Source organism: Rhipicephalus microplus, chromosome 5 (genome assembly GCF_043290135.1).
Source record: "Rhipicephalus microplus isolate Deutch F79 chromosome 5, USDA_Rmic, whole genome shotgun sequence".
NCBI classification, from domain to species: domain Eukaryota; kingdom Metazoa; phylum Arthropoda; class Arachnida; order Ixodida; family Ixodidae; genus Rhipicephalus; species Rhipicephalus microplus.
The window spans coordinates 14,931,304-14,957,551 of NC_134704.1; the positions used below are offsets into that span (position 1 = coordinate 14,931,304).

Consider the following 26,248-nt stretch of genomic DNA (forward strand, 5'->3'; position numbering starts at 1 on the left):
ACACTGTAACTCATCCACTCCTGCTTGAGGCTTGAAAATTCAGGGCAGCAATACTCGATAAATAATACATATACTAAATGTACATTGAAAATATAACAAATATTTATTATTATATATTTATTAATACACACTTCTTCAGCACATATATTAAGCGTCATATGTTACATATGTACAAGAGCCACTATACTGATAAGGGAAATAAATAAATTAGTGCAATCTAGTGATATTTGCTTGCTACAAATCTCTGGTATGTAACAAGTGAATGCTGGTTGGGCATCGGTGCCCCAGTTTTCCCTTTCTGTACATAGACTTGATAGATGTCTCTTGATGACCGAGGAACCATGGGTGGGGTGACTTCATAGACAGAGTCGATGGTAAAAGCACTCTGCCTTATTCTAGGGAAAAAAAGAAACGAGATAGAATCAGAAAGACAATGTTATTCCAGATTTTATGTGATTGGTGGGCTAAGCTTTATGCTTACAAACGCTGCTTTACCCACACATTCAAGCATGCCAATTCTCATTACGTTATTAACCCCTTGCAGACAATTGTCGGGCCCTGCCAGACAATGCAACACGGCCGCAGCAGCCCCTGGTCGGGCACTGCTGGGCAAGTTCTATCGCAGTAGATTTACGTGCCTTTTTTTTCGCTAAACTATGCCTCATTTTTAGAAGAGCAAGCAAACCTCTTTTACTTGAGCTTTAAGTCGTTCGGTTTCGGATCAGAATAGATGGAATCTGGGAAAAGGTTTTGGACCAAAAATTTTTGAAGAGAGGCCTTTATGATACCTACATTGTTCGAACTTGAACGAACATAGTCACAAGCTTATTTAACGGCCTCTGGTAACATATCAACAAGCAACATAAGCATCTGTGTGCAAAGACAAACTTGTCGAAAATTAAAACAAGCTTAACGTACAACTGCAGCGATCTCTTTGGTGTTGAGATATTGCTGGCATCAGTCTTGCAGGTCATGCCTGACATTTTTCCCAGCGTTACAAACCTGTAACAAAGATATGACATGCAAGATCCTGCTGAGATCAGGCAGCACGTGAAACTACTAAGAACAGATGAATGCCACGTGGGATAGTCACTTAGTTTGTCACTGATTGGCAAGGCAGTTGTACTGCAGAACAGAGCGAACCATGCTAAATATAAGTGTTGTCGTGCACTCAAGAATTACAAGCAGCAGCATCTTTAAATGAAAAATGGGCTATTGTGCAATGCCTCTGACATCCTCACATCACATTTAATGTGCTAAAACTAGAAAGACCCACAAAAGATGTTTCTACCTTAATTTTTTGACAAGCTTGACATTTACAATGAAAAAATAATGTATTGGTTTCAGGTTCAAGCACGAAAGTTGAAAGAAATTTCGACTCTCATTTTTTTCCACTGGCAACTGTCTCCATGCATGCCTTGAATGAATAGTTCCACTACAATCAAAATGATTTAATATTTCTCTTCAATGCATCTTCATTTCTCTGTTTTGAAGCAAAATGTTTCTCTGCTTTGAAGCAAAAGTGTTAAGCCTGTAAGTGCCTGAGTAGGCAGAACCTTCTGAAATTAACAAATATAGTAGTATTGCTCTATTTGACATGGCCTCCAAACTGAATATCCTTACACGTAACTTTTTCAAATAATTTCTTGTAAATGCTATTTCAATTTATTTAGTGCTATCATGCATAAACTTGGAGAAAATGTGGGACAAGTTTCATCCTTACAGTCACAGTAGAGATGAAACACAAGAAGTTTTCTATCTCACCATTCTGCACCACCTGGGGAGTCAGATTCTCAGGCTAAACTGCTGTCATTCGAACATATTTATGAGTACAAAGTATTAACTATACTGATTTGAGTTTTTACAAAGCAATTATTCAGAATAAAATGTGTAATGTAAGCAATGTGCCAGAAACTGTTCGATATGCTCGGGCGTGAAGATCATTTTATACAATCACTGTAAACAACTGCTTATTTTCTCAAAACTGTATTTCATGGTCAACTTAATTCACCGCTGCTACTCTTTGACACTGTCTATAATAATGCTATTCATAAATCTCTATTAATAAATATATATATTGACAAACTGTTGCCCTAATTGCAAACATTTCATATGGTATGAATGTGCACATAGTACATCACACTCACTACTCAAATCCATGCTTGCTTTCCTTTCTGTGATTAGCATCAATACAATTAATAATGCAATCTTAAGTTGACATACTTTTCAACAGCATCGTGCAGCAACTATTATCAAGGATTCTAATCTGATCTGATAAAGAAAATGATAGCTATGAAAGATATGAAATTGAAGGACATAAATAGGATGCAGACATCGTTGTTGCTTACCTCTTGTATATGGTAAGGTCCTTGGGTGAGGGCTCGTGTATCTCCCTGCCATAAGTCTGCAGCATTGTTTGAAAAACGGACTGTGCGAGATAATGGGAAAGTCATGTAAACGATAACATGACGACACTGCAAATTCACTCTTTTCAGGAACTACTTATTGTTCATGGCTCCTTTCAATATTTAGCAAAATGTTTGCAATCTTTGCAGATTTGCACATATCTTCATGTGGTTTTAAGTCGCATCTAAAGCCGATTTTTAGTGCTTGAATGCTGCCAGTGTGAAGGATCAACATAGTGACTACTTCATCGTATTGTGTTGCTCACACACAATGGTGAATGAGCACAAAGCCTGCTAAGAACGTGATGTTCTAGTAAAAGTAGGACTTTGAATTGTAGGTCGATTTGTCCAACAGTGCACAGTAAAGGCTCACTAATTCAAAACTTTACGAAAATAAAAATGCTTGCTTAGGTAGATAAAATTAAGCAAAATAACTCTTCGGGTCATAAAACTAAGAATGACGAAAGCCAAGAGAAAGTTGCATCTGATGATGGAATGACAAGCAGTGCATGACATGTTGATGCAGTAATATTTGCACTTTCAAAAGTTGAGACAGCTGAGTTCATGAGCCATGACCACAATAGCTGTGTCTGTGGTCATACCGATATGTATGAAGAATCTTAGTGTGACATATCTTCGCCACTAGCTCCCACACAATGGGCAACGTCTATTGAACACCTGCATTCCAACTTTCTAAGAAAGAGTGACACTTCAAGGAAAAATTATGTTTAACTCAAATTACCGGGGTTTGTAGAGCGTGTAGTTGCGGTGTTGTTGCGTTTTTACCCGAAAATGATGGAACCTAAGTACAATATACGCTCCAGCAAAGCTCAGAGGACAGGCAAATATGTTCATTTAACAGGAGTTCCATTTACTGAGGGAACATGAGTGATGAGTTCAAGTACAAAACCAATCATAGCAGAGGCAGTTGTTTCACTTAAGCAGCCATTTCATTTAAGTGGTTTTTGTTTACTGAGAATCTACTGTATATGTAAATAAAGCTGAAAGATTTCTTGACATAGTCTTTCACCAGAGACAAAGTTGATACTGTGACAAACCTCAAATGTGAAAGGCTTTTGCGACAGGTCATTTGAGGATGACTCGTCACTCTCAACCATAAACTCTGGGTCTGCGTCGCTTGAAAGTGAGCTGTCCGAGTCGCTGGCACCGCTGGAGGTGGACATGGTGGACGAGATGCCAGTCACAGAAGGGTTGAGCGGCTTGTTGCCACCAGCACTTTCCCGGTGCTTTCCAGGCCTGATCCGCACTGAAAACGGGCTGTAGTCCGTGGCAGAATTTGGCATGATGTCCCTATAGAGAGATCCAGCCATGCCAAGGTTAGAAAACTACATAGACACATCAATCAACCGTCAAAAAAGGAGGTTGTCACTGGTCTACCTGTTGCTGACATGAAGGCAGTATTGAAATATAGGCTTGAGTGAGTTGATAGGGATTCATGTTTGTAAATGTGTGCTCTTTATGGTGATGGATGAAAGAAGTAGACAGGACGTGTGCAATTTCACAACTACCCCGTCTATCCCATCCTGTCCACTCATTTTGTCTCTAGTTGAAACATTGTGAAGTGCACACACAAGTATGAAGGCAGCAGCACGAATCTGATTAAAATCCATTTTAGTAATATTTGTTTTTGACAACAAAATGAATAGCATATATGATACTTGTAGCACTGCGAACATATTGGCTTTTGATTACATAGGAGACTTGGTTAGTTTCGGTGAATCAAAATTTATGCTTAACTACAGCTTAAAGGTAGATGTTAACTTTATCTTTTATTCATTATACACTCACATTTATAGACTGTCATAACAAAGGGCTATACCTAGTGAAAGTAATTCTACTTACAAAAGAAATAATGGGGAAATTCGGTGTATTTATTGCTTTTACAAGTCTGAAAACGGGACACGAAGTGCTTCAGAGAAGAAATGTCGCTCATCCCTCTACATAGGATTCGGTATAACACGGAAGTGAAACGTGTCTTTACAGAGGTAGTTGATCTTTTATTGTGCATTGTTTAAGGTTAACGTTCGATGACAAAGAGCGCACGAGGTGACTTCTCGGATCGCTGTCTAGTAGGTGAACATGATTACGTATACAAGTCAGTCCAATGAAGGAGCTCGATATTCTTCAGAGTGCGTGCACCGGCTATGTAGGCAGCTATAGCAACGTGTAAGCGCTCATTTAGGCTACGGCCTCTCAGGATCACACAAAGCATCGTGAGGTGGCGACAGTAGGTGAGGACAGCAAGAAATTGCTAAGTCATATTAAGAACGGCAAGCGGCTCGGAAGTTGCTGCGCACACCTAAAGCAGAAACCGCGCACGAATTGAGCATACGCAGGACAAGCGTGGACTAACAACTGCCACAGCTGGACAATTAAAGTGTGCTGTTCAAACAGAAAGGAAGCCGCATGAAATGAGTGCACAAGCATGCACAGGTCAAGCCTGAACAACTGTCACAATTCCTCCTTCGTCGTGTGTCGGCAGGGCACTCATTTTGCAAATGTGGTCGCGGCAGCGTGCGAAGTGACCTTCGTCCTCCGCCGAATTACGAGTCTGATAAGCGCGCGAGCAGAAGAGACCATGCTCTGTTGATGCGGTGCTTCGTGGAGGCGACATCTTTTAGAGTGCACCCAGCGCTAGCCTGTTGCGCTATCTCACTAGTGATAACGAAAACGCGCTAAAGTTTCAAACTTCTGAGGACTGTCAAACGGTGTATGGTGTATATGAGTGGCTTGCCATTAACCTACCCAGCCACGTACGCTTCGTGGCGTAGTGGTTAGCGCTGCGCGCTGAGAATCGAAAGGTTGCTGGTTTTATTTGCACGACAAATGCTTGCCTTCTGGTTTATTTCCTTTGTAATCTCTTAGTATATATTTTTAAACGTTACTTTCCTGACGAAAGTGCATCAGCAAAGCCGTGGTGGACTGCGACACAAAACACTTTCGTGTTAAAATGCAGGTTTGAAGCGGTAAGAAACCATCAAATGATAAATGTTAGAGCCAGCACTTTGGCAAGGTGAAGAAAGCAGCAATTGTTCCAACAAAGACATGTCTCCTTGTTGAAAAGCTGAGTGACAATTCCTGTTTTATCAAGTTAAATTTACAATATAACTTGCAGCACAAACACAAGTAGCTGCATGTCTACATAAGGGTGCTTAATAAGGATGCCCTTGATGAAGGCGGAAATGTTGTAGGCCTGTGTGCTCAGATTTTGGTGCCCATTAAAGAACCCCAGGTGGTCGAAATTTCCGGAGCCCTCAACTACGGCGTCTCTCATAATCATATGGTGGTTTTGAAACGTTAAACCCCACATATCAATCAATAAGGATGCCCTACCTCACAGAATGGCTCAGGTTGAACATAAAAAGGTCATTGAGGCTTGACATCTCATACGGTCTGTAGAGCTCTACAAAGCCATCAACCTTCTCGTTGGTGGCCTCCAGTTTCATCACTTCCAAAAGGGACTTGCCATGGTACTTCAGCACTGTTTAAGAAAATGGGTGCAATATGTCAGGAAAAAGTTAATATGATCAAACAATGCCATTCATTATTCGGCAAAAATGAGCTGTTTAGGCCAAGAAAACATCTTCATTTCTTCCTGGATATCAAGCTGTGACTATTAGGCCATACTTCTCTAACACAAGCAGCATGAAATAGACCACCGAAATAGAAATAGACCACGCACATAGAAATAGGCCAATGCCATATATCAATAGGCAACTGTAGTTGAAGGTGGGGTCACTAAAAAAAATACAATTTATCTTGTATTAGTATACAGCAGACTCTCAGTAAACAGAAATTTTAATAAAACTGCAGTGTAAATGAAACAACTGCATCTGATATAATTAGCTTCGTATTTGTATTTTGGGCCCATGTTTATTTTTCAGAAAATGAAAACATTGAATGGAACATTTTTTACTAGTCCCTTCAGGCTGAGGTTTGGATGCACAATTCTGAAATGAGTTTTTGACACTTCGATTTTCTCCTTTAATAATGACTGATGGCAGAACTGCAATTTCCATGAAATAATTGGTCGAACTAGATTTATTTATAGTTATGAACAGTGCAAGAATTCACGGAACACAGAAAAAAGAAAACCACACAGACACAGTTGCAGACTCCTAACTCTGGTGCCCGTGTCTGTGTTTTCTTTTTCTGTGTGTTTTTGCATTGTTCATAACTATGAACCGACATCAACTCGCCCAACTGTCAGTGCTATTAGATTTATTTAGTCTCACTTTTGTGTCTTATTATTATGACATGCAAGAAGTTTCACAAAATAGGCAATGAAATATTTCAGGAGCAAAACAAATTTCTGTCCTTTCTCTTATGCTACGATACAAAACAGAAGCAGCAGACTGAACTGTACCTTCTGTTATATCACAATACAAAAACAAAAGCAGCAGGCTGAACATGCAATAACTAACCTTCTTCAACAGCAAAAGGTAGAGACATGGGAACTTCTTCATCAAACCAGCAAGTGTAACTGAAAATGGAGAAAGTTTAACTTCATAAAATGAGCAAATGTCTTGAACTGAAAACCTGACCGCAGTGAAGATGAACAAAGTAGCATGCTATATTACACATAAAAGAGACATACAATAAGCTTACTTTGGCAAGAACGGATATTTTTGCCTTCAATTAGTGTGCTGCGATACTACAAAAAAGTCTTACATTTCTTCATAATATTATAATAAGTTTGATAATAATTAGAAAATGTGGCTTTATGTATGGGGGTTCTTTACGTTAGTCTACACTGACTGAGGTTTGCACTGAGGCAATGTACCACATGGTGTTATATGCACAATGTGAAATCATGACTGAAAATTTCCAACTACCAAGATAGTTACACAGTTGTGTTTAATCATGCGTAAAACATGCCACCTACTGCTTGGTAATTTCTGCAACATGGCAAGACTGTATCAGTTTCATATCAATCTCCTCAGATATTTGTTAGTTTGACAAAATGTGCCATTACACACCTCAGTCGCAAGGCAGCATCGGTTGGCGATATTGGAATTCAGTCAAAATCTTGTGAGGTTAAGCTTCCGAGTTATTGCACTGTGTCGCTTTCGATGCAGCTCCAGTGGGAATCTCACACTTGGCTTTCCCGGGATATTATGCAGTACATTCTAAGCAAAACTAGCCAATTACCGTATTTCCAGCAGTAATTATTTATTTTGTTTGTACACACAGTATACAGAGTTTGGTTTGTATACACACGGGAGTCCAGTCGGAATCAATCAACACTTTCCCAAGTGCTTGTCTATACACACCACTCCTTGTTTCAACCGAGGGTAATACAACTATTACAACACCATTTTGTATGAAGGATCACTTTTAGTGGCCAAGCTTCTTATAGTCTAAATAAGCTTGTGACTAGTCACGCGTAACCGTGAGAAGAAGAGACGAGAAAAAAAAAAGAAGGCAAAAGAAATGAATGAGCATTTCTCGTCTCATTTCCTAGATGGCATTACTCTGCCGCAACTCCCCGAAGTACCGCTACTCTCCGATTGGCTGCTGCGCGCGATTTGCCAATGAGTGCTTCTCTCAGTCGCTGTAGTGGCAGATCGTTGGTGAAGGATGGACGAAGCAGAGTGGCGGGCACATTGAAGACGCTTGCGCTCGGCTTCCTTGACTCGCGTCTCGTCAGTGTTACCCACACGCTGTCTGCATAGTGCGCGAATGAGTGCCTCTCTCAGTCTCCTGGATAGTTGCCGTATGTGGTTGATCGTTGGTGGGCAATAAGCGGAGCAGAGCGGCGGGTGCGTTGAAGATGCTTGCACGGACGGACAGACACACGGACGCTTCTCTCCACTCATCATCATTCCCTCCATAGATTTGCTGTGATTTTTTTCTCCTGTTCTATATATCAAGGTGAAAGAGGCTTTTTTTTAATGGCCTAATGTATTATTACTACTCGTCTAACAGCTTATGTGCATGCTATCTAAAAAGTGAGGACGTTCGCACACAAAATTATGCAATGCATGCCGGTTTGCACACGTAATTTCTGTTCATAAACAAATGTGAAATAAAAGTAAGCAAGAACTAACGGGTTGCGGTGGCACAGTAGCCTACCAGCTGGGATGGAATTATGCAAGTAGTAGTCCGTCGTGAGATCCCAAAGTGCAAAGTTATGCTCGTAAGGCCGGTACACCCCAAGAAAAAGATTTATGGCATTCTGCTTGTCAGCATCTGCGTGCAAAGGGTGAAAAAAAATGTACAAAATGTGTTGAATGGAAATCAAAAATAACAGATGACATGCACTGGGGAAGTGTAACAAGCCTTTATAGGGTATTTTCCAACTTATTTGGCATTTATGCTTCATGAATACAAAATACGAACACTTAACAAGCTGAATGCGATGGCGACCACCCAGGCAGCTCAATTGTTAGAACATCAAACACATTATCCAAAGACTGAGGGTTCGGTCCCTACCCCCAGCAAGCTTATTTTTTTCATCACCATTAATGCATTTCTACTTACATCATAATTACTATCATATAGTTAAAACCTACAAATAATGTCTCCTATACATTTACTCAGCTTTGTGATCTGTTGATTTTGCTAAGTTGTGTCTTAACAAAGAAACAAGCCATAAATCAATACCCCGTTTCATTTTACTCGGCACATCCTACTGTGTGTGAAGCTGTAAATAAAAAGGTGTTTTTGCCTGAGAATGTATTGCTGAGGTAGCGAGAGAGGGTCTGCATTATGTCCCTGGAATGTGAAGAAAGCGGTGCTATCTTGCGGTACGTCTTCACACGATGAACCAGCTGAGAACCACCATACTGCAAGGCCAGGGTGTCGCCATGGTCCTCATAAAGAACTTCTAACATGCTGCAAAACAGTAAAGTACAATTATTACTCGTGATATGATGGATGAGGGCTAGAACTTGGCAAGAACTAAGAAATGCAAGTCATGCTGAAGTCAGGCCAGTGGTAGTATGATCAAAGATGTTCAGCTCTGGTAGCTCTACATAAATTCGACAGAGAATTGGTTCCATACCGAACACTGTCCGTGTCAAAAACCAGGTCCGGCTTTGGAAGGACACCGAGAGCATTAAGCTGCACGGAAAACAGCAGATCATTACTCAAAGATGCACAGGTGCTTGAACAATAACGCACACTAAACTATATGCTACACTTTTCCTCAAAGGAAAATATGTGTTTCAGAATGCCCCATTTAAAGCAAGGTAAATAAGTTCACACACGACACGTAATCAGAACACAATATTTATTAAGCGATTGCTGTGGATTGAAGACTAAAACCCATAGCTAGTTTAAGCAAAATGTTTTTCTCTGCATTAATCAAAAGTAAGTACATTCAGGGCATATCTTCAATAATACTCATTTGTCTATAATGAACATTTTTTTCAAAAAGTTCTCTCAATTTCAGTCAGCTTGTATTATCAGCCCATGCGTTGCAATGATTTACTGAAAAAAAAAAAAAACTTCTCTCACATGCCAGTTTCCCTGAACTTTCGTGCCAGCTCAGTTATAGTTTCTTGTGGGCCTTTTTTTCCCCCCTTGGTGCTGTACAGAATGTTTTGTTAAGATAGTACACTTATGCTATCTGTCACCCTGATTTCCATCACCAGAGTTCACTTATTTCCAATGCCAACTAATTTCTGCAGGCCCTTATAATGGGGTAAAAATTTACAGCAGCACTCCCTTGATGCATACGAATGTACCTGAAAAGCCAAGGCACACTTTCCAAGGGCAAACTGGGCTGTGTTGGTGCGATCCAAGCAGTCGACGCAGTTGACACGAGCTACGCCCGTCTGCAGACGTGCTCCGTAGGTTGTCATGGCGCCTCCCAACATGTATGGTGTAGGCAGGGGGCCAACCTGGCTGCCATGAGTGTGGAATATGCCTGTTTTGCGCAGGATATGGTGAGCAATGTCAGACAGGCGGCCCATCACATTGGCTTCTTTCCTGCATTGGTGAATGCGAAGAAAAATGCAGCGATTCATTAAACAAATCAAACATAAGCAGCCTCGCAGCGGCACTAATTTTTTCAGGAAATTGTAGATTCCGAACTCTTAGCTTATGTAAAATATTGCCACCTTTTTATGAGATAATTTATACTGCCTGAAATCCATTCACTATACCATAAAACCGTGCCTTTTGCACATTCACTTACCCTATCAGTAAACAGTTTCCTCAAAAGACTTGTTGTTGCTGTTTCCTCAATCTCAAAAGCATTACATGAATGAGCAAGAGCCATGGCAAGTCTATTGTAAATACTCACTACAATAAACTAATTGAAAAAAAAATTATGCAGACAAATATACTCCTTTCTTGCATTTTTTACACTTCAAGTGCATCTCAGATGCTGCAGTAGTAAATTTGCGAACATCAAAATCACTCACCGAGTTCAAGGCCCCTACAATACATGATAAAGATATTGAATGTTGTACATGACACGCCGATGCCTCCTAGAATAGACTAAGCCTGCGACGTGAGCTCCAAAAACACTGATCTACCCTTTCCATTTCCTCCTTTCCACCCGATAGATTCGCTCAGCTTCTCGGGGCGACTCCTTGCAACCTGCAGCGGAGCCGTTGGTAACTCAAGCAGACAGAACAACGTGCGTCAGTGGAAAGAATGCCAGTGTTGTTCAAACCAACAAAGTTGATCTAACTAGATCAAACTAGAGCACAACGAAATGCATCGCGAACACACTAGCAACGCGACATTGTCAACGAGTTGAAAACAGTGGAAATAAACAAGCACCAAGAGAAATTAACGCACTAGAAAAAAAGTAACAATGCCCATTCTTGACGAGTTTTTTTTGCCTTGATTTCATGCATTCATAGAAAAAGTGATGTGTTTTCGAGCTCTGTTTTCATTTTGCTGAGCAATCCAGTTTTGCTGCATGCCCAAATGCTCGTCGAGCGTTAGGAAGAAGAATTGAAGATACCTTCGGGGAGCTACTTGCGTGACCAGTGACTCAAGGCGATTGCGAGAGATGTCTGGGCACAAACATGTACTGCTGTAGTGTGCCCTAAGGAGTAACCAAAAGAAACACTGCCGTAAAGCTGCTTGAAACCCTCGCCGCGAAAGGCCAAGCCTTTTGTAAAGAAATGACTGGCATTTGTTGAACTGGCGCTTCTTCAACGAACTTAACTAACGCGCAATCAACTATCCGCATGAAGCAGTCAGCTGTGCCGCTTTATTGACACAATGTTGCCGATATTGTCGTTCTTGCCGGCTTCAGCGGTACAGTCGCTAGCAGCACCGCACAGAATCCATTCAAAATTAGTGACAGCGTTTCTCTAATGTCAAAGCTGGCGATGTCGCAGGCATGGTGTTTTTCTAGGAAGTGTTGGCCAAACTTACAACTATATCTGCATAACTAGTATGCAGGGACATCAAGAAACACAGAAGGGTATCCTAAGTTTCATGTTTACTTAAAACCCTCTAAAATGCAAAGTGCCATTTGGCTTGGAGATTAATCCTAAACGGCTTTGAAATTTATGAAGCCTTGCAAGTACTACTTTGGCAATGAATTTATTAAAGAATTTAGGCAATGAAGTGCACAGGAAATATACTAACAATTTGTTGTTTCTAGCCATGTCGAAGGCTAGGTAGGCAATGTGGTGCGAACGAGGAAGAAACTGGTTAAGGTAATCGATGCTGTCTAAGAAGGGGTCACTTAGGAGGCTCTCGTGGCGGCGTTTCTCACGCTTCTTCACCAAATTGAGAACGACGACAGGTGCACCGTACTGCCTCAGCAACAGGTTGAAGTGACGACCCGCCGCAAAACAATATGGATCGACCAGGTCCACTGCACACACAGATGCAGTGATTGCACAACTCACTTAAGAGTCCAACTGCTAAAAAATTTTAAAATGTCAAAAAAAAAAAAAACAACACAGTGCTGGTATAAAGGAGCCTATGAGCAAAATATTACCTTCAAAATAACAGGAGCAGATTTGTCACGATAAGTTAGCAACCTTAAACATTTTTGAGATACTATTCATTGGAAATAAATGCAGAACACAGAATTTTGAGAACCTGCTTCACTTTTCAGTATGATGCCTCACATGAGGCTATGCATTGAAAAAACCTCTATAACCTGTGATTGGCGTCATATCTGCTAACCACAGAGGCCCGCGTTGTATGCTCAGATACTATTTCAAGCATGCAAATAAGAGTATAGGAAAATTGGTTGCCTTGTAGCTTTGTCAAGGTCGGTTAAACGGTATGTATTAACCAGTGATATGCGCTTGTGTAACAAGTTTAGCTAACATAAAACTTCAAAGCAATTAGCTTTTAACAATGTGAATGAACTTTATCGCTGCTTGAAAAAGTACCCGCTGCCAAGCCAGCATGCAGTGACTGCACTTGCACCTTGAAGGATGGTGAGACGAAGCACCATCATTAAATCGAATCTGTTACAAACATATGAGTCAACGTTGTGACGTACAGTTAATGGCTGGCTTAGGCACCATCTTGGAGATGTCTTGTGACCAGCTGAAAGGAATTGAGCCTCGTACTTGCACAAATGAAGTGAAATTGCCACTTGTGAAGGAGGACACCGAGGAATCGTGGACGATTTGCTCAGTTTCCACTTCATTTGCTACGTCGCCCTGCCAGATGAAGTGACAAAGAAACCGAGCTCACAATTATATCACAATTACATTTACACTGAGATCAACAATTAGGAAAGTTGAGACAGTGCTGTGCTTATAATACTTGTTATTCACCATGTTTTTTTTTTTTTTCCAAATTACAAGGTATAGCTTTGCAGAATGTAGCAAGGTGCTCTCATTTAAAGCCACCATAGCTGGAAACTCTGGGTTAATTTTCAGCACAACATGTTAGTCAGTATGCAATGTTTACATCAGGGTTATTTGATGACATTTCACAGGTGCAGTATGCAAAAAAAGTCTTTGGTGCATAGGCTTCTGTATGCGTAGCACCATCGCTATACAGTGACCTAATTGAACGTATTTCGCTTTAAGTGGTACTGTCAAGGACATTTACATTTTCACAATGGATATGACATAATAAACTAAAAAAATAATTAAATATTACAATATTATCTTCACATTCTATTGATAGATTACAAAATATTTGGTTCAACATTTACTCATTTTCGACCATGACTTCATGAGCTGCTGTTTAAACATTAAGGTCTTTATTATACGCCCAAATTTCAGTGAGTGAGAGCCGTTTCTTGATATCATCCCCATATGAATGCAGTCACTGCGGATGGCAATCGAGTCCTGCAATGCTAACAGAATGCCCTAACAAGTGCAGCAAATAATGGTCACTTCCTTGTTTTCAATGTTTCATACTCTAATAAAATATGGCCCACTGGACACTATATCATTTTGGCACATACTATACAGTCTGTAAAATAATGTTCAATTGACTTGCAGCTTACTATGTTGCTCGATTAAATGTGAAAATAATTTACTAAATGGGCTGCACCACTTAGGATGTGTTGTGGTGCATTCAAATAGTGGGCTCACTAGCATTGACAGTCGACTTGCACGCTTTGAAAAAGCAAGAACAGGTATTTATATAGGCTCACTAACCTCACAGTTGGCACCCCGCTTCAGAAACCTTGTTCCTGAAAACTTCTGGGAACGACGGGCGATGAGAGTAAGATATATGGGACGGCCATACACACTAATATCTGGGGCACAATGTTTAAGGCAACAACAAGAGGGCTTACAATTAGAAAGCTAGCATGGGTATTTGTCCACAACAGAAAACCATAAAAAATTATTTTTTTTTGTCAGCCTGAGCACTATGCTGTGGATGAGATTAACACTTATTAGTGCACAAACACACCAGAATGTAGTATGCTTAACAACAGAATCTAACGATTCCGGGGAAACTAAATTTTGAAAAATGTTCACAGCTAAGGCCTCTGCCTACCACCCTGCCACACAAAAGGATACTGGTCTGACCAACAAAACCATGTGTAACATAAAGAAGCCAATCTGTGTGCAGTTCCACAGGTTCCAGGAGGTAAGAGTTCCACACATACCTCCAGTTAGGCTTTGTGCGTCCAGCAAAGCACATGCCTGAAACACAGAAGCTCAGAGTAAGAGACTTTTTACGGAATATTAAGGCACAAACGAGACAAGCACAAGAGGAGACATGGAGGAACCAGGGACGTTCGTTCATGTCTCTTCTTGCGTTCATCTCATTTGTGTTTTATTCTCTTCGTAAAACATGCACCAACTAGCCTAACAAAAAGTTCTACTTAAGCAAGAGACTTCTTTAAATGTTATGGAAGTGCAAGCTCACATCCATTGAAGAAAACAGCAACAGTAAAGCACGGATTTGACAGAATGAGAGCTTATCCTGTCTTATTCCTTTCTTTTCTTGTCAGCGTTTTCATAGTAGTTTTTTTTTTTTTTATACACCTGTACCGAGAAGCTCACTTTCAAACCCTCTTGAGCTCACTTCACATGGGCAGCACGCAACGCAAAGGAGTTACATGCTATATATAGTCAAACTGCACGGTTACTATCGTTTGTTAAGCTTGTGCTGTACTTTGTATAACTATTGAACCATGAGCTAGACAAGCCTATGAATGATGTCTGCATATCCACAATTTAATGATTATAATGATTCGAATTATAATGATTCGTATTAGCTGGCATGGCCCAACTTCTTTAACTTGCATGCGAACTAGAGGCCCACAGAAATCTTCAAACACCATAAATTTATTTTTCATTGAAACTTTAACAGGCGTTTGTTCATTCACGCAAAATGTATACCTCTTGCCAGACAGCGTTTCGTTAGGCCCTGGACTATAAGCTTATACTCACCATCAGACAAGCTACTGCACACAATGTTTGATGAATTTTCAATGCTGGCCTCTTTGCCAACACTTTGAAATCGTCTTCCAGGTAGTTTGTACGCAGGCTTGTAGGCATCCTGGAATTATATCAAATTTGATGGACGCTATCACAGAGCCATAACCATGTTTGAATGCTGTAAACAATGCATCTGCAGTTCACAGATCATATTACGGTAGCAGTCATGTCTGTAATCTATTAGACAGCTGAACAGTGCCAAAGCACCTGAAATTGTTTACATTTGCTTGCACGCTCTTTTGCCTTACAAGCTCCATTTTCGTCCAGAATGCCAAGGCCACATGCACAAACAGCTCTACAATAAGATACTTTCATTAATGGGTATCAGACAGGTTTAAAGTAATATACATATTGAATGAAGAATGGAGAACATATGTACTTTCTGTGACATCACTGGCTATGACACATAGTGCTAGTACATCATCCAATACAACATTATCTATATTGCCAATGAAAGTGCACAACATAGCCAGTATATATTGAACAGTACATCAACAAATGAAACTAACTACACTGTCAATGGCAATGCACAACAAAGTGGCTGATCATGAGCCTTTCTAAACCCAAGTAAAGACGAAAGCTATTAGGATAGCAACATTGCTTGCAGACTAAACATGCAAGTGAAAGTTGGGAAGTATGAGGAGGAGGAATAAATGAGGAAGGACAGGAAGTATGAGCTGTGCACTTAGGTATATAAAGTGTACCTCTAAGAAAATGCAGACAGCAAACTAAGGAGGATAAGCTTTTAAAGGGTAACAAAACAGGAATATTAGGTTAAGCTGTATTAGTAAATAATGCTTCTTTTGTGGAGAAGTTAAAAGCATACAGTTGTTACACAGTGATATCAGGAAGAACTATTCAACAGTCTGCATTACACTGAATAATTTACAACATGAAAACAAGCTTTGTACATAAACTAGCAAGTTTTTGTGCATGACAAAACATTAAAACACAGACTGAATGTTACCAAGTCAAACGAGTTCCTGACTCACTTTATGAATTTGTCTAAGAGTAAACACAACAAAATGGTAGTACAACTCGACAAAGATGCAATAAGCTTCAGCAATCACATTACAACAGGTCCAAACCCCTATTTATTTTTTCCAGCAGCAATCTACCCCTTTCCAACATATGCATACATAAAATATGGTTTGGAATCACCTATCAGTTTAATTAAATGCTTATTTCTACCAGTAATGAGCACCTAGACGTCAGTATTATTCCAAAGTGCGAGCTTACATCAATGGGAAGCAAGTCCCAGGTGTCGGCTACTTCCACTTCAGAAACCCTCGACGAGGACAGAGAGTCTTCGGACTCACTCCTGAAAGTGGTTGGTTTCTTGGGAACAATGCAGGCAAGTGGAGTAAGATTGTATTGTAGTGTATGTGTCAGGTCATAGCTGTAGCTGCAAGAAAACAGATTTACGGAATCACAACCTCTACCATACAAAGCATGATAAAACAGCCTTTCTCTCACAGATCACATGTGTGCACAGTCACCAATTCTCAGTGTGAACACAATGCAGCATATCACACACTGCAGAGTTCCGGGGCACATTGTGTGGCCGCACATCAAACTGAAGCGACGCAGGCACACAGGGCCTTAACAGACACTAAAGAGAAAAATAATTTCTCAGTACTACTAAATACTTCTTTACAATACCAAAACATGCTTACGATGCTTACGGTGAGAATGCTTACGATGCGAGATAATGCGGGAAAAAAATATGACGGTGACTACGCCACGTTGAAGTTTCAGAACCAAGTTCCCCGTGACATTACAAGTTTGGATGGTTTTTACTAGAGCACACGTAGATCTCAATCAGAAAATATGAAGTACATTTTCCATTGAAGAGACCAGAAATCTAGAGTTCCAGATCCCGAGCCAAATTTGCTCAGGCCATGTAGCCAAGATATCAAGACACGCTTTGAAATATGTGACGTCATGCCGACCTTTGTGTGCACAGATTTCAGCGCAAAATTAAAAAAAAAAATTCACCTTCATTCTCTCTTCCAGTAGTATACCTATAATGGTCAAATTATTGCCAGCACAGTTTGCCGTGAATAACCTATTAGTACAAGTTGATTCACTTTAATGTCTCTTCGGGACAGGGCTTCATCTGATCTATAGCATCACAGTGCTCATTTCATTACGAAGCACACCAAACTTGGCGTGGGCTCGCAGCACACCCGTTAGCTGGTTGACTGGTTCAATTACCTCAATTAGAAAACCATGAAGCGGGTTAAGCAACACCCCACTCAAGTCATCACAAGGCATTTGTTCATGTGTTTTTTTTTATTTGTGCAAGCGGAATGCTTCATCAAAGCAGTTAAGGCAGTTGTTCAGCTCCTGAATTCCCTGATTTAGGTGTGCTTTACAACAAAGCGGGCACAGAGCACTGCAGAAAATGACACAAAGCCTTGTCTCAAAGGTCCTGTGCTGCATTACTTTGTTGTGTGGATGCACCATTGTGCCAGCACTTATGCACGCTGCTATCACACTGCACTGAATTCACCCAAAGAATGGATGACTTTGCACATGGAGGCAGATACACTTATTAATTTGCAATGACTAGCTTACCTTCTCATCAAGTAACTAAGATGCTTACCTAAAGTAGAAATTGCTGGACAAGTCGACATTCTGGAAAATTTTCACATATCTAAAGCAAAGGGAGCAATAAAAATATATCTTGTAGAGAACAAAATGAATAAATGAAAAACACATCTGATTAAAATGTAACTCCACCTGTTTTCATCAGGATGAACACTGTGGTCAGTGTTGTTTGGCAGATAGACCATACGCGTGTCCTCCACTTTGTAAATAGTGTGATGTCCCACAATGGCAATGCGTCTCCTCTTCGTGATCAATATAATGTAGTATCCTTCCAGAAACCTCACAAAACCTGAAAGTGATGCCATTGCTTTACTAGTACTGGTCTGAACAGCGTTGAACCAAACTAATACTGAATTGGTACCTTACCAACTATGCCAAATGCAGACACTGTTCTGTTGAGGCCAGAGTTACCCTTCTGTCCAGTTTTGGGCATTTTTTTTCCTTGGTTAATTTCACTGAGAAATTCTCGTATCTCTCTATTGTTGTATTCGACCTAGAAGTGTGTCAGGGACATTATTCAAGGCAAACAAGATATTATTCAGTCGAGTCGTACGACGAAACCATTTGTAAGTTCACGAACCTTGTCATCAAATACAAGCAGCTTATTAGTTTCTGTCCGGTCAATCTCCAACACACGAAACTTGGTCTGCGTGTTGTTTGAGCCAACTAAGTAATATTTCTGTAAAGTAGTATAAAAACTTAGAATAAGTGTCAGACGCCATGAACGCAATGCACATCTGCACATAGAACAGATTAGAACACGTGAAAAGTTTACATTTCACACGCTTCAAATGTAGCACTCTACTGGTGTAGCCAGATGGGAAAGGGGGAGGTGTCATGCACCCCACCCTCAAATTTTTCTAAGTTTGCATGCGTATAATAACACGTACACAGACGCACACCCGAACATATTAAGCGAAGGTACTCCCCCCCCCCCCCCCCCCCCCTGGCTCCGATTCTGTGAAGTTTTATACATAAAGTGCTTTCCACACAATGCACAGAGCCGTTTCAAACTGGAAGCGCTACAGGCAACAAGCCAGCAAATAACTGCGTCACAGTGGCCCTTTTGATCGAGATCAGGCTTGCTTAGGATGGAACATCTGGTTCATGATTGGTTGCTTCACGCAAACTGCAGAAGGACGCCAATATGCCGAAAAATTTGATCCCACTCACGCTTAGTCACAGTGAACAGTGCACCTATGACACCAGTACTCGCAATTTACTGCAGATGAACAAAATCAATGGAAACAATGCACTTAAAAAGGCACGCGGTAGTAGCTTTCATGCAGCAACTTGGCAATCGTAACAACCATTTGGTAATAGAGGCACTACGCATTCATACATGTGGTTGGAATGCAAAATGCGAGCCGCACCAGTTTGGTCTCGTAAAGGGCCATTCGCTGCACCGAACTGATGACCGGCTGCAAGGCCATAGTTGTTGCAGTGGGTGCCTTGCGCTTCTCGGAGTATGCCATCGTTCACTATGCAGAGCCACGGTTGGTTGGTTGTTTCCTAGTGTCCTGGCCATAGCCTCCTCTATAACTTTGTGCCCGAGCGGTCGGTCCCTCAGCGCCGTCCCCCGAGCTATTATGGGATGCGAGCGCTCCTGGCGGAGCGCCGAGGCGCAAAACGAGAGAATGGATGGCAGCTATGGAGAAAAAACCGGCTTTGAGTAACTACCGAAAGGGAAAAAATGAAATAAGGAGGGAGGCATTTTACGATAATTCAAGGGGAAGCGATTTACTGTTTGAAGCGAGATCGGGTTGCCTTAGAACGCGTAGTTATAAAGCAAGATTCAGTAAAGAAGAAGAACAATGCACATGCTGCGGGAAAGATAAGGAAACGGCGGAGCATGTTCTGATTGAATGTGGAGATATCCACCCAGGTGTACTCCTGTATCCGTCAACTGAGCTCGTAATGGTTCTAAATTCTCTAAAGAATTACGCGGAAGTTTTCCTCGCAAGAGCGAGAAAGATGAATCAGCCACTGAAGGCTGCCGTTGACAACGCCGCGCAAATACTACAGAAACGTGACAAACTCAAGTGCTCGACCCCGGGACATCATAAAAAACTTTTGGAGGTTGTGCTCGTGAAGTTTCTCCGCCCACTTTTTCTGAACTTCGCATAAACGCAAGCGTGCATAGGCCGCGTCGTCTGCTGTTATTATGGGATTGGTGCGGCATCTGGCGGCAAGCGCCAAAACTATAAGGGACGGATGGCGCGTATGTATTTAGCGCTAATGCGCGGGCACAAAAAAATATAGGAGGCTATGTCCTGGCGCAACCCGCAGTGGGGGATCAGCGATGAAACAGATGGTACCTTATTTTAGAGGAGAGTTCCTTTCACGAGGCAACATCAAAAAGGGGGTGTTCTCACAAACGAAAGGCAACTGCCGCGTGCACACGTCTACAAACGCGCAATCCTACGCGTGCGTCACGAATCTTCCGGCTTGACTCAGGGCACACTGATGTTGAGTGCTCCCAGCGAGGCGATAACCTTAAAGCACTAATTTTCTAGGTGAAACTCGAAGGCCTCAAAGCCTGCAATATGCCTGCAATGCGTTTCCAAAGTCCCACACTTTCATTCGGGTGGCCGCTGCATATCGTGGCAGCAAGTAAGATCACGTGATGTAAACAAACCTTTTTTTCTTTGAACTACCAAAAAATGTTAATACTCTGAAATCTTTGGTTAAGCGTTTGTATTTAACATTACGTTTGTATTTAACAATTAACGTGTTTTAATTAAATTATTAGACCGTACAATGTAAGCCTTCGACTTTAACCGTTTTATTTCCATCGGTTGCCATCAACATCGCCTTATCACGTGCATGACCTACTACACTCCTGACCTGCCCAGAGAGCACCTCTTCCAGCGCCCACGTTCTAGTTCATACCTTCTGCCGCTAGGGCCGTCACCTACGAGCGGCGTGGCGCTAGTCAGCACCTGCTCGCTGACGTCATCTTCACTCTTTGTGGTCAAATTTTGACCAACAAAGCACTCGTAGTGCGTATTTATGATCCAAAATTTAGAATTATTCAGAAATAATAATACTAAAAGACATTCAGAATTTTTTTGCAATAAAATGCACGCTACCACGCATAGGCTGCCCTACATCGTGTAAATCTACGGGTTCCCACGTTTGTCAACCAGTGTGCTATAAATACTCAAGCGCTCTGAACACCTTGCTTAACCAGCAATGTATGGGAAGAAATAGTCACATATATGCCGCCAGTTCACTACAGAATGCAGGCATTCTTATACCAGCGCCTACAAAACAACCGTAAAGAAACAGACGAACAGGTTATAGGTAGCGCCACCAATGGTGAGCGGTTGAACGAGAGCGGGGACACGCGCTCCCATAGGAACCCCGCTATCTGAACAGGTCAGGAGTGTAGTAGGTCATGATCACGTGGCACGGAGCCTTTTCCTCCGTGCTTTTCTTCTTCCTCCATGTCACGTGGTAAAATTGTGGCCAATGGCAGATTGACGCCGTTAAAGTGTGGTGCGTTCAAAAAAGGGCTCACGGCGGCGGCCTCTGTGGCTGCTTGTAGTTCTGTTCTCTAGCTTTGCGTGCTGCAAGGAGCTCATTTGCGCAGTTTCACCTCCTGGGCTTTTCATCCACACTGCCATGGCTACCAAAAAGCTGGGTAACCAGCACATCCAAGTTTTCGTCCGGTGCCGGTAGGCTTACGACCGTTTCTGTTGTTCGTAGCACGTCAAAATCCGTTATCGTGATGTAGGGAACTGCAAAACTAAGATTTTTTTTTTAACGTTACGTTCGTTGTCAACAGCGACGCTTCAGCCCTTATTATTGAGGTCGCTTGGGGAAAGTGCGAGGGCACGTGAAGTGTTTTTTCTGGTGTTTTGTTAATTATGCCCCGTGCGTTTTGTCTAGGCCTCCAACTGCATCGGAGAAACGGAATGGCTCCGCCAGAGCTATCGAAGTCGTGCAGGAAAGGAAGGAGATCCTTGTAAATGACCGGGGAATGCCGGAAAGGACCCCTCGCAAATCGTTCACGTTCGACAAAGTATTTGGGCCTGATGCAAAACAGGTAAGCATGGGCGCTCTTCCAGACCTGTACTGCTAGTTCTCGGCACTAGCGCCCTTCGCGTAACATTTTTTTTTGTTTATTTGTGTTATGCAGATCGACGTGTACCGGGCAGTCATGGAGCCCACCATAGCCGAGGTCATGATGGGCTACAATTGCACAGTCTTTGCGTGAGTGTTCTTGCTGTGGCTGTCTTTTTCCACGTCTTCCTTGACCCACGTTCTTTGTAGGATTAGCAAAGGAACTGTCTATGGCACCGGCAGCCGCTAGAGCAGGCTGCGCAGTATACTTCTGGCACTTCGTCTCCATCGGTTGGCTACAGTATCGTGGCCAAACTGCCGGTATATTTGCTTTAGTGGGGTAGTGCCGGCACAGTAGACCACGGGGAAGTTTACCGGCAGCCGGGACTGTAGACCGCATGAGAACTTGCCGACCACTTCTGTGAACATGTGTTCTCAGAAGTGGTTTCTGGGAGCACTTCCGAGTCGTACAGCTAAAACTCTAAAGCCGATATTTTCCAGGTGAAGAATGACTTTTTTCAATACAGCATGAAGCGACTCAGCATTTAATGTTCGCACAGAAAGAATGTGAACAACCTCGCAAAAACAGCTTTACATACTTTGAACCATGAACACATGTGCAGTCGTTGCAGCCTCAACTGTGTTCACTGCTGCCCCCGCAGTCTTCCGTTCTTTGTAGTCCATGTATGGTTGAATGTGAATTTCGTCTACCATTAAAGTAACGGCAGTCTCATGCGACTTCAGTTTCTTATGTCTCTGGCCAATGTACTTTAGAAATTTCTGATCACCTGATTCATTCTGAGGTTATAGCTTGAAGGACGAGCATACATTTCTGATAGTACTCGGATGTGGCATAATCAAAGAACTTGGTCTCCTCAAAATCTTTGAGCATGGGGAGATATAGTGCGCAATATGCAGGCAAGTACCATTGTTTGCAAAGAGTATTGTAATCTCTCTCAACCAACAACACTTGCTGCCTCAAAAATTTGACAGTGTCCTTTCTATCTCAGACATTTTGCTCAATCTTCTTTAAGAGATTTGCTATAAAATCAGCAGCTCCATTAGGGAAAGCTTTGTCGCCAGAAATCTGCTGCAACTTAATCAGTATGTCAAGTAAATAGTTAATATCACTGATGTTATCTGGCACAACACAGTCACCTATGCGTTTCACGAAGTTACTGTGTACACACACAGTGATACGAAGCTCTTCGAACACAGCTGTAGCGACGTGGCGGCCACTGCGCACCCCGCGGTCATAAAAACCTTCGGAGCAGCATTCCAAGCAGCGTGCTGCTCTCATCCGTTTCTCCGTCATCTCTTTCACTCTTGCCACTTCGGGTGCACTGCGTGCACCTGCTCTATTTCCGACTCTGGTTGCAGGATAAAGTAGACGTTGTTACTAAAAAGACCCGTCCGTCTCGTACGACCTGGCTCTACAAAGTGGTGACCCGTAGTCCTTCACGGCACTGCCGAAGTATTGTAGAGTCATGCAGAGCAATGAGACGCACCTAAACATGGAAGCTACTGGCACGACCGATCATAACGTATCTGCGATCTCCCTCCGACTACCAGCTTACTGGGACCGCAACCCTTCGATCTATTTCATTCAAGCTGAGTCGCAATTCGTGCTTTCTGGCGTGTGCACGGAACAACAACGCAAGTACCATCTCGTTGTTTTGGAGCTGTCACCAGCTGCTGCCGAAGAAGTATCTGACCTGCTTTCTGGACCCCTTTCCAACACACCGTACAGCACTCACAGCACACGGTTGCCCCGACTGGTGGGTTGACCACCTTCCGCTCATGCTACTGGGAATTCGATCTTCTTTCAAGGAGGACCTCTCCTGCTCCACTTCCGAGCTTGCTTATGGCACTTGGCGTCGCCTGCCTGCTGATTTCTTCGAAGAAAGCGGCAGTACCACCTAGCTAACAGCAACAGAGTACGTCGACCAGCTGCGCGACGTCTTTTGACACATTTGTCCGCAGCCTGCACGGAGCCAGCCATGTGCAGCGTACATTGCTGAGGACCTAAAAACAGCGACACATGTGTTCAAGCGGTACGGCCCTGTGCGCGCCCCGCTCCAACCACACTACCTCGGCCTCTTCCGTGTGTTAAAGCACTGGCCTGCTAACTTCGTCGTCGACATCAGTGGGGTGTGAGATACAATCACGTTCAAGTGGCTCAAGCCAGCGTTCAGTGAAGCGCCCAATCTTAATTGCCTCGCCGTGCCTCCCTCCCCTGGACACGAGGGCCCCTCCTCACCAGTGTTCCTCCCGTCACCACCTCTGCGCTGCGTTCACTGGGATGACCCCTCAACTGAGAATTGTTCGTCGCACCAACTTCCTCTTTAAGGGGGGAGCAATATGTAGTGACGCGGCTGCCACCGCGCACCCCGTAGTCATAAAAACCTGAGGAGCAGCATTCCAAGCAATGTGCTGCTCTCCTCTCTGTTTCTCCTTCGTCTTTTTCACTCTTTCCTCTTCCGGTGCACTGCGTGCACCTGCTCTATTTTCGACTCTCTGGTTGCAGAATAAAGTATACGCTTTTACTTAAAAGACGTGTCCGTCTCGTACAACCTGGCTCTATACAGTAACAGAGGACTGAAGAACAGGCAAACACTCAATTACAATGTTCAGGAACATGGCACAGTTTGGGGGATAAATAACGGTCCACTCATCTGGAATGCATTTTCCTTTTAGGCGCTTCCTCATTTCAGGAAGAGACACAAATTTGCGCTGCTTTTGTTTCTCACGCTGCAAGGCTGCGGACTCTTCAATAGCATCAGCAAGACTGTCTGCCTCGAGGCACGCTTCCTTGGCATCTGAAGATTCCCTTGTTGGGAGGGCACCTTGCTTCGACATATACGAAGGGCAGCCAGGAAATATAGATGACACTGATCCAAGGCGCAGACGGGGCACCTTTAGGGGAACTTCAAGCATTTTTTCTGTCCGGGGATATGTATACAATGATGTACACTCGATACATGACCCGTGGAAGTGTAAGGCGCATACCTGCATTACAGTAGCAAGGGTGCAGAGCACAGGATTACCCTTGCGGTACAATCAAATAAGATAGCGCTTGTCATGGCTCCCTCATAAACCGCCAATTTGTGGTAACAGTAGTGAGAATTTACTTCGTACCTTGTTGTTTGCAGTAGGCACAAAATCCAGTCGAGAAATCGCACTTATTCATTTCTTGAAGATCGTTTCATCGTTCGGGAACGAAAACACTTGCACCTTGTTTACTGTCTTGTAATTGTTCGTACACACAGGCACACAACACTTATTTGGCATGTCGAGACCTGCATGCCGCAGAAGTAGTAGTAAAAAAACAGTACAGGAGCGACTGGTTCGACGAACTGGCCACAAGCAGCTAGAGAGGAAAAGTGCCGTGAGGGACTTGGAAGAAGGGACGGGAGGGCCGGTTTGAGAAACTGGCTCGTAGAATCGCGATCGCTAGCGTCACCTGAGAGGGCGTAGGCTTTGAAAATCTTTAGGAGGCGTTGGCTTTACTGTTTGTCTGTTTTTTCTTTCACACACCGACACAAATAGTCCACTAGCTTAGGCAAGTCTTTTCGTCTCTCTTGCTTTGACCTCTAGCATCTGCGTTACCTGGGGGGGGGAGGGTGCGTCTTAAGTTTCCCGCTTCCCACTTCTCAACTGCTCGCACGCATGCAAAGCTGTTCGATTTCCAGCAACGCTGAAGCACACTGCTTTATAGCTTTGTTGTCCCCCAGGTGTTTGTTTTTCTTCTTTCAGTGTGAATTATCTCGTAAAAGTTTCCTTTTTTTTCTGTACCACCAGTAGTCTGCAGTGCCATTGTAGCTTGCTTGTCACCGCTCTATTTTGAAATTTCAGATACGGTCAAACAGGTACAGGCAAGACCTTCACCATGGAAGGCGACAGGTCGAATGTGAACTTGGGCTGGGCTGACGACCCCTTGGCTGGCATCATTCCGCGCACGCTGCAGCAGCTGTTTGAAGAGCTTCAATCGCAGGATCTTGAGTTCACCATCAAGGTGTCCTTCCTTGAGTTGTACAATGAGGAGCTCTTTGACCTGCTCAGTGCTCACGAAGACACTTCAAGGCTGAAAATCTTTGAGGACTCCTCCAGAAAGGTGCGTCTTCTGTGCATGGCTTCACACTTCACGGCACACGGCGTTTGGTACGAGCAGCATATTGCTGCAGCAATGCTGATGTGCTGATTATTGTACGTTGTTGCACGGCTATATTATTTATTTGTAATTCAGGTACTCTGTGCTATGAGGGGGAACTATACAGCAGCATTCATTGGCACCTC

General features: G+C 42.7%; 2 protein-coding genes across 3 annotated transcripts in view; one reads left to right on the forward strand and one right to left on the reverse strand.

Annotated features, from left to right (window-relative positions):
• Positions 1-80: 80 nt before the first annotated feature.
• Positions 81-19,433, reverse strand: FIG4 (polyphosphoinositide phosphatase FIG4). Of its 2 annotated transcripts, none has more exons than XM_037426112.2 (21): positions 19,258-19,433; positions 18,465-18,563; positions 18,251-18,377; positions 18,017-18,173; positions 17,880-17,930; positions 16,511-16,676; positions 15,224-15,332; positions 14,345-14,470; positions 13,976-14,076; positions 12,859-13,021; positions 11,985-12,216; positions 10,118-10,361; positions 9,433-9,491; positions 9,097-9,263; positions 8,477-8,618; positions 6,851-6,909; positions 5,760-5,907; positions 3,464-3,716; positions 2,349-2,428; positions 919-1,002; positions 81-395 (listed from the first exon to the last, which is right to left on the reverse strand). In XM_037426112.2, the coding sequence occupies exons 1-21, from the start codon at positions 19,357-19,359 to the stop codon at positions 218-220; spliced, it is 2,847 nt and encodes a 948-aa protein (XP_037282009.2). In that variant the 5' UTR covers positions 19,360-19,433; the 3' UTR covers positions 81-217. The 2 variants fall into 2 exon arrangements, with proteins under 2 accessions (XP_037282009.2, XP_075751013.1); XM_075894898.1 differs by having other exon boundaries at positions 919-1,030.
• A 1,908-nt stretch (positions 19,434-21,341) lies between these two features.
• LOC119174001 (kinesin-like protein KIF11) overlaps positions 21,342-26,248 on the forward strand; it is a 65,910-nt gene continuing 61,003 nt past the window's right edge. The window contains exons 1-4 of the mRNA XM_037424780.2: positions 21,342-21,564; positions 21,779-21,935; positions 22,029-22,102; positions 25,808-26,066. Of these exons, the coding sequence (XP_037280677.2) occupies positions 21,512-21,564; positions 21,779-21,935; positions 22,029-22,102; positions 25,808-26,066 (543 nt within the window). The 5' untranslated portion in view covers positions 21,342-21,511. The remainder of the gene's footprint in view (positions 21,565-21,778; positions 21,936-22,028; positions 22,103-25,807; positions 26,067-26,248) is intronic.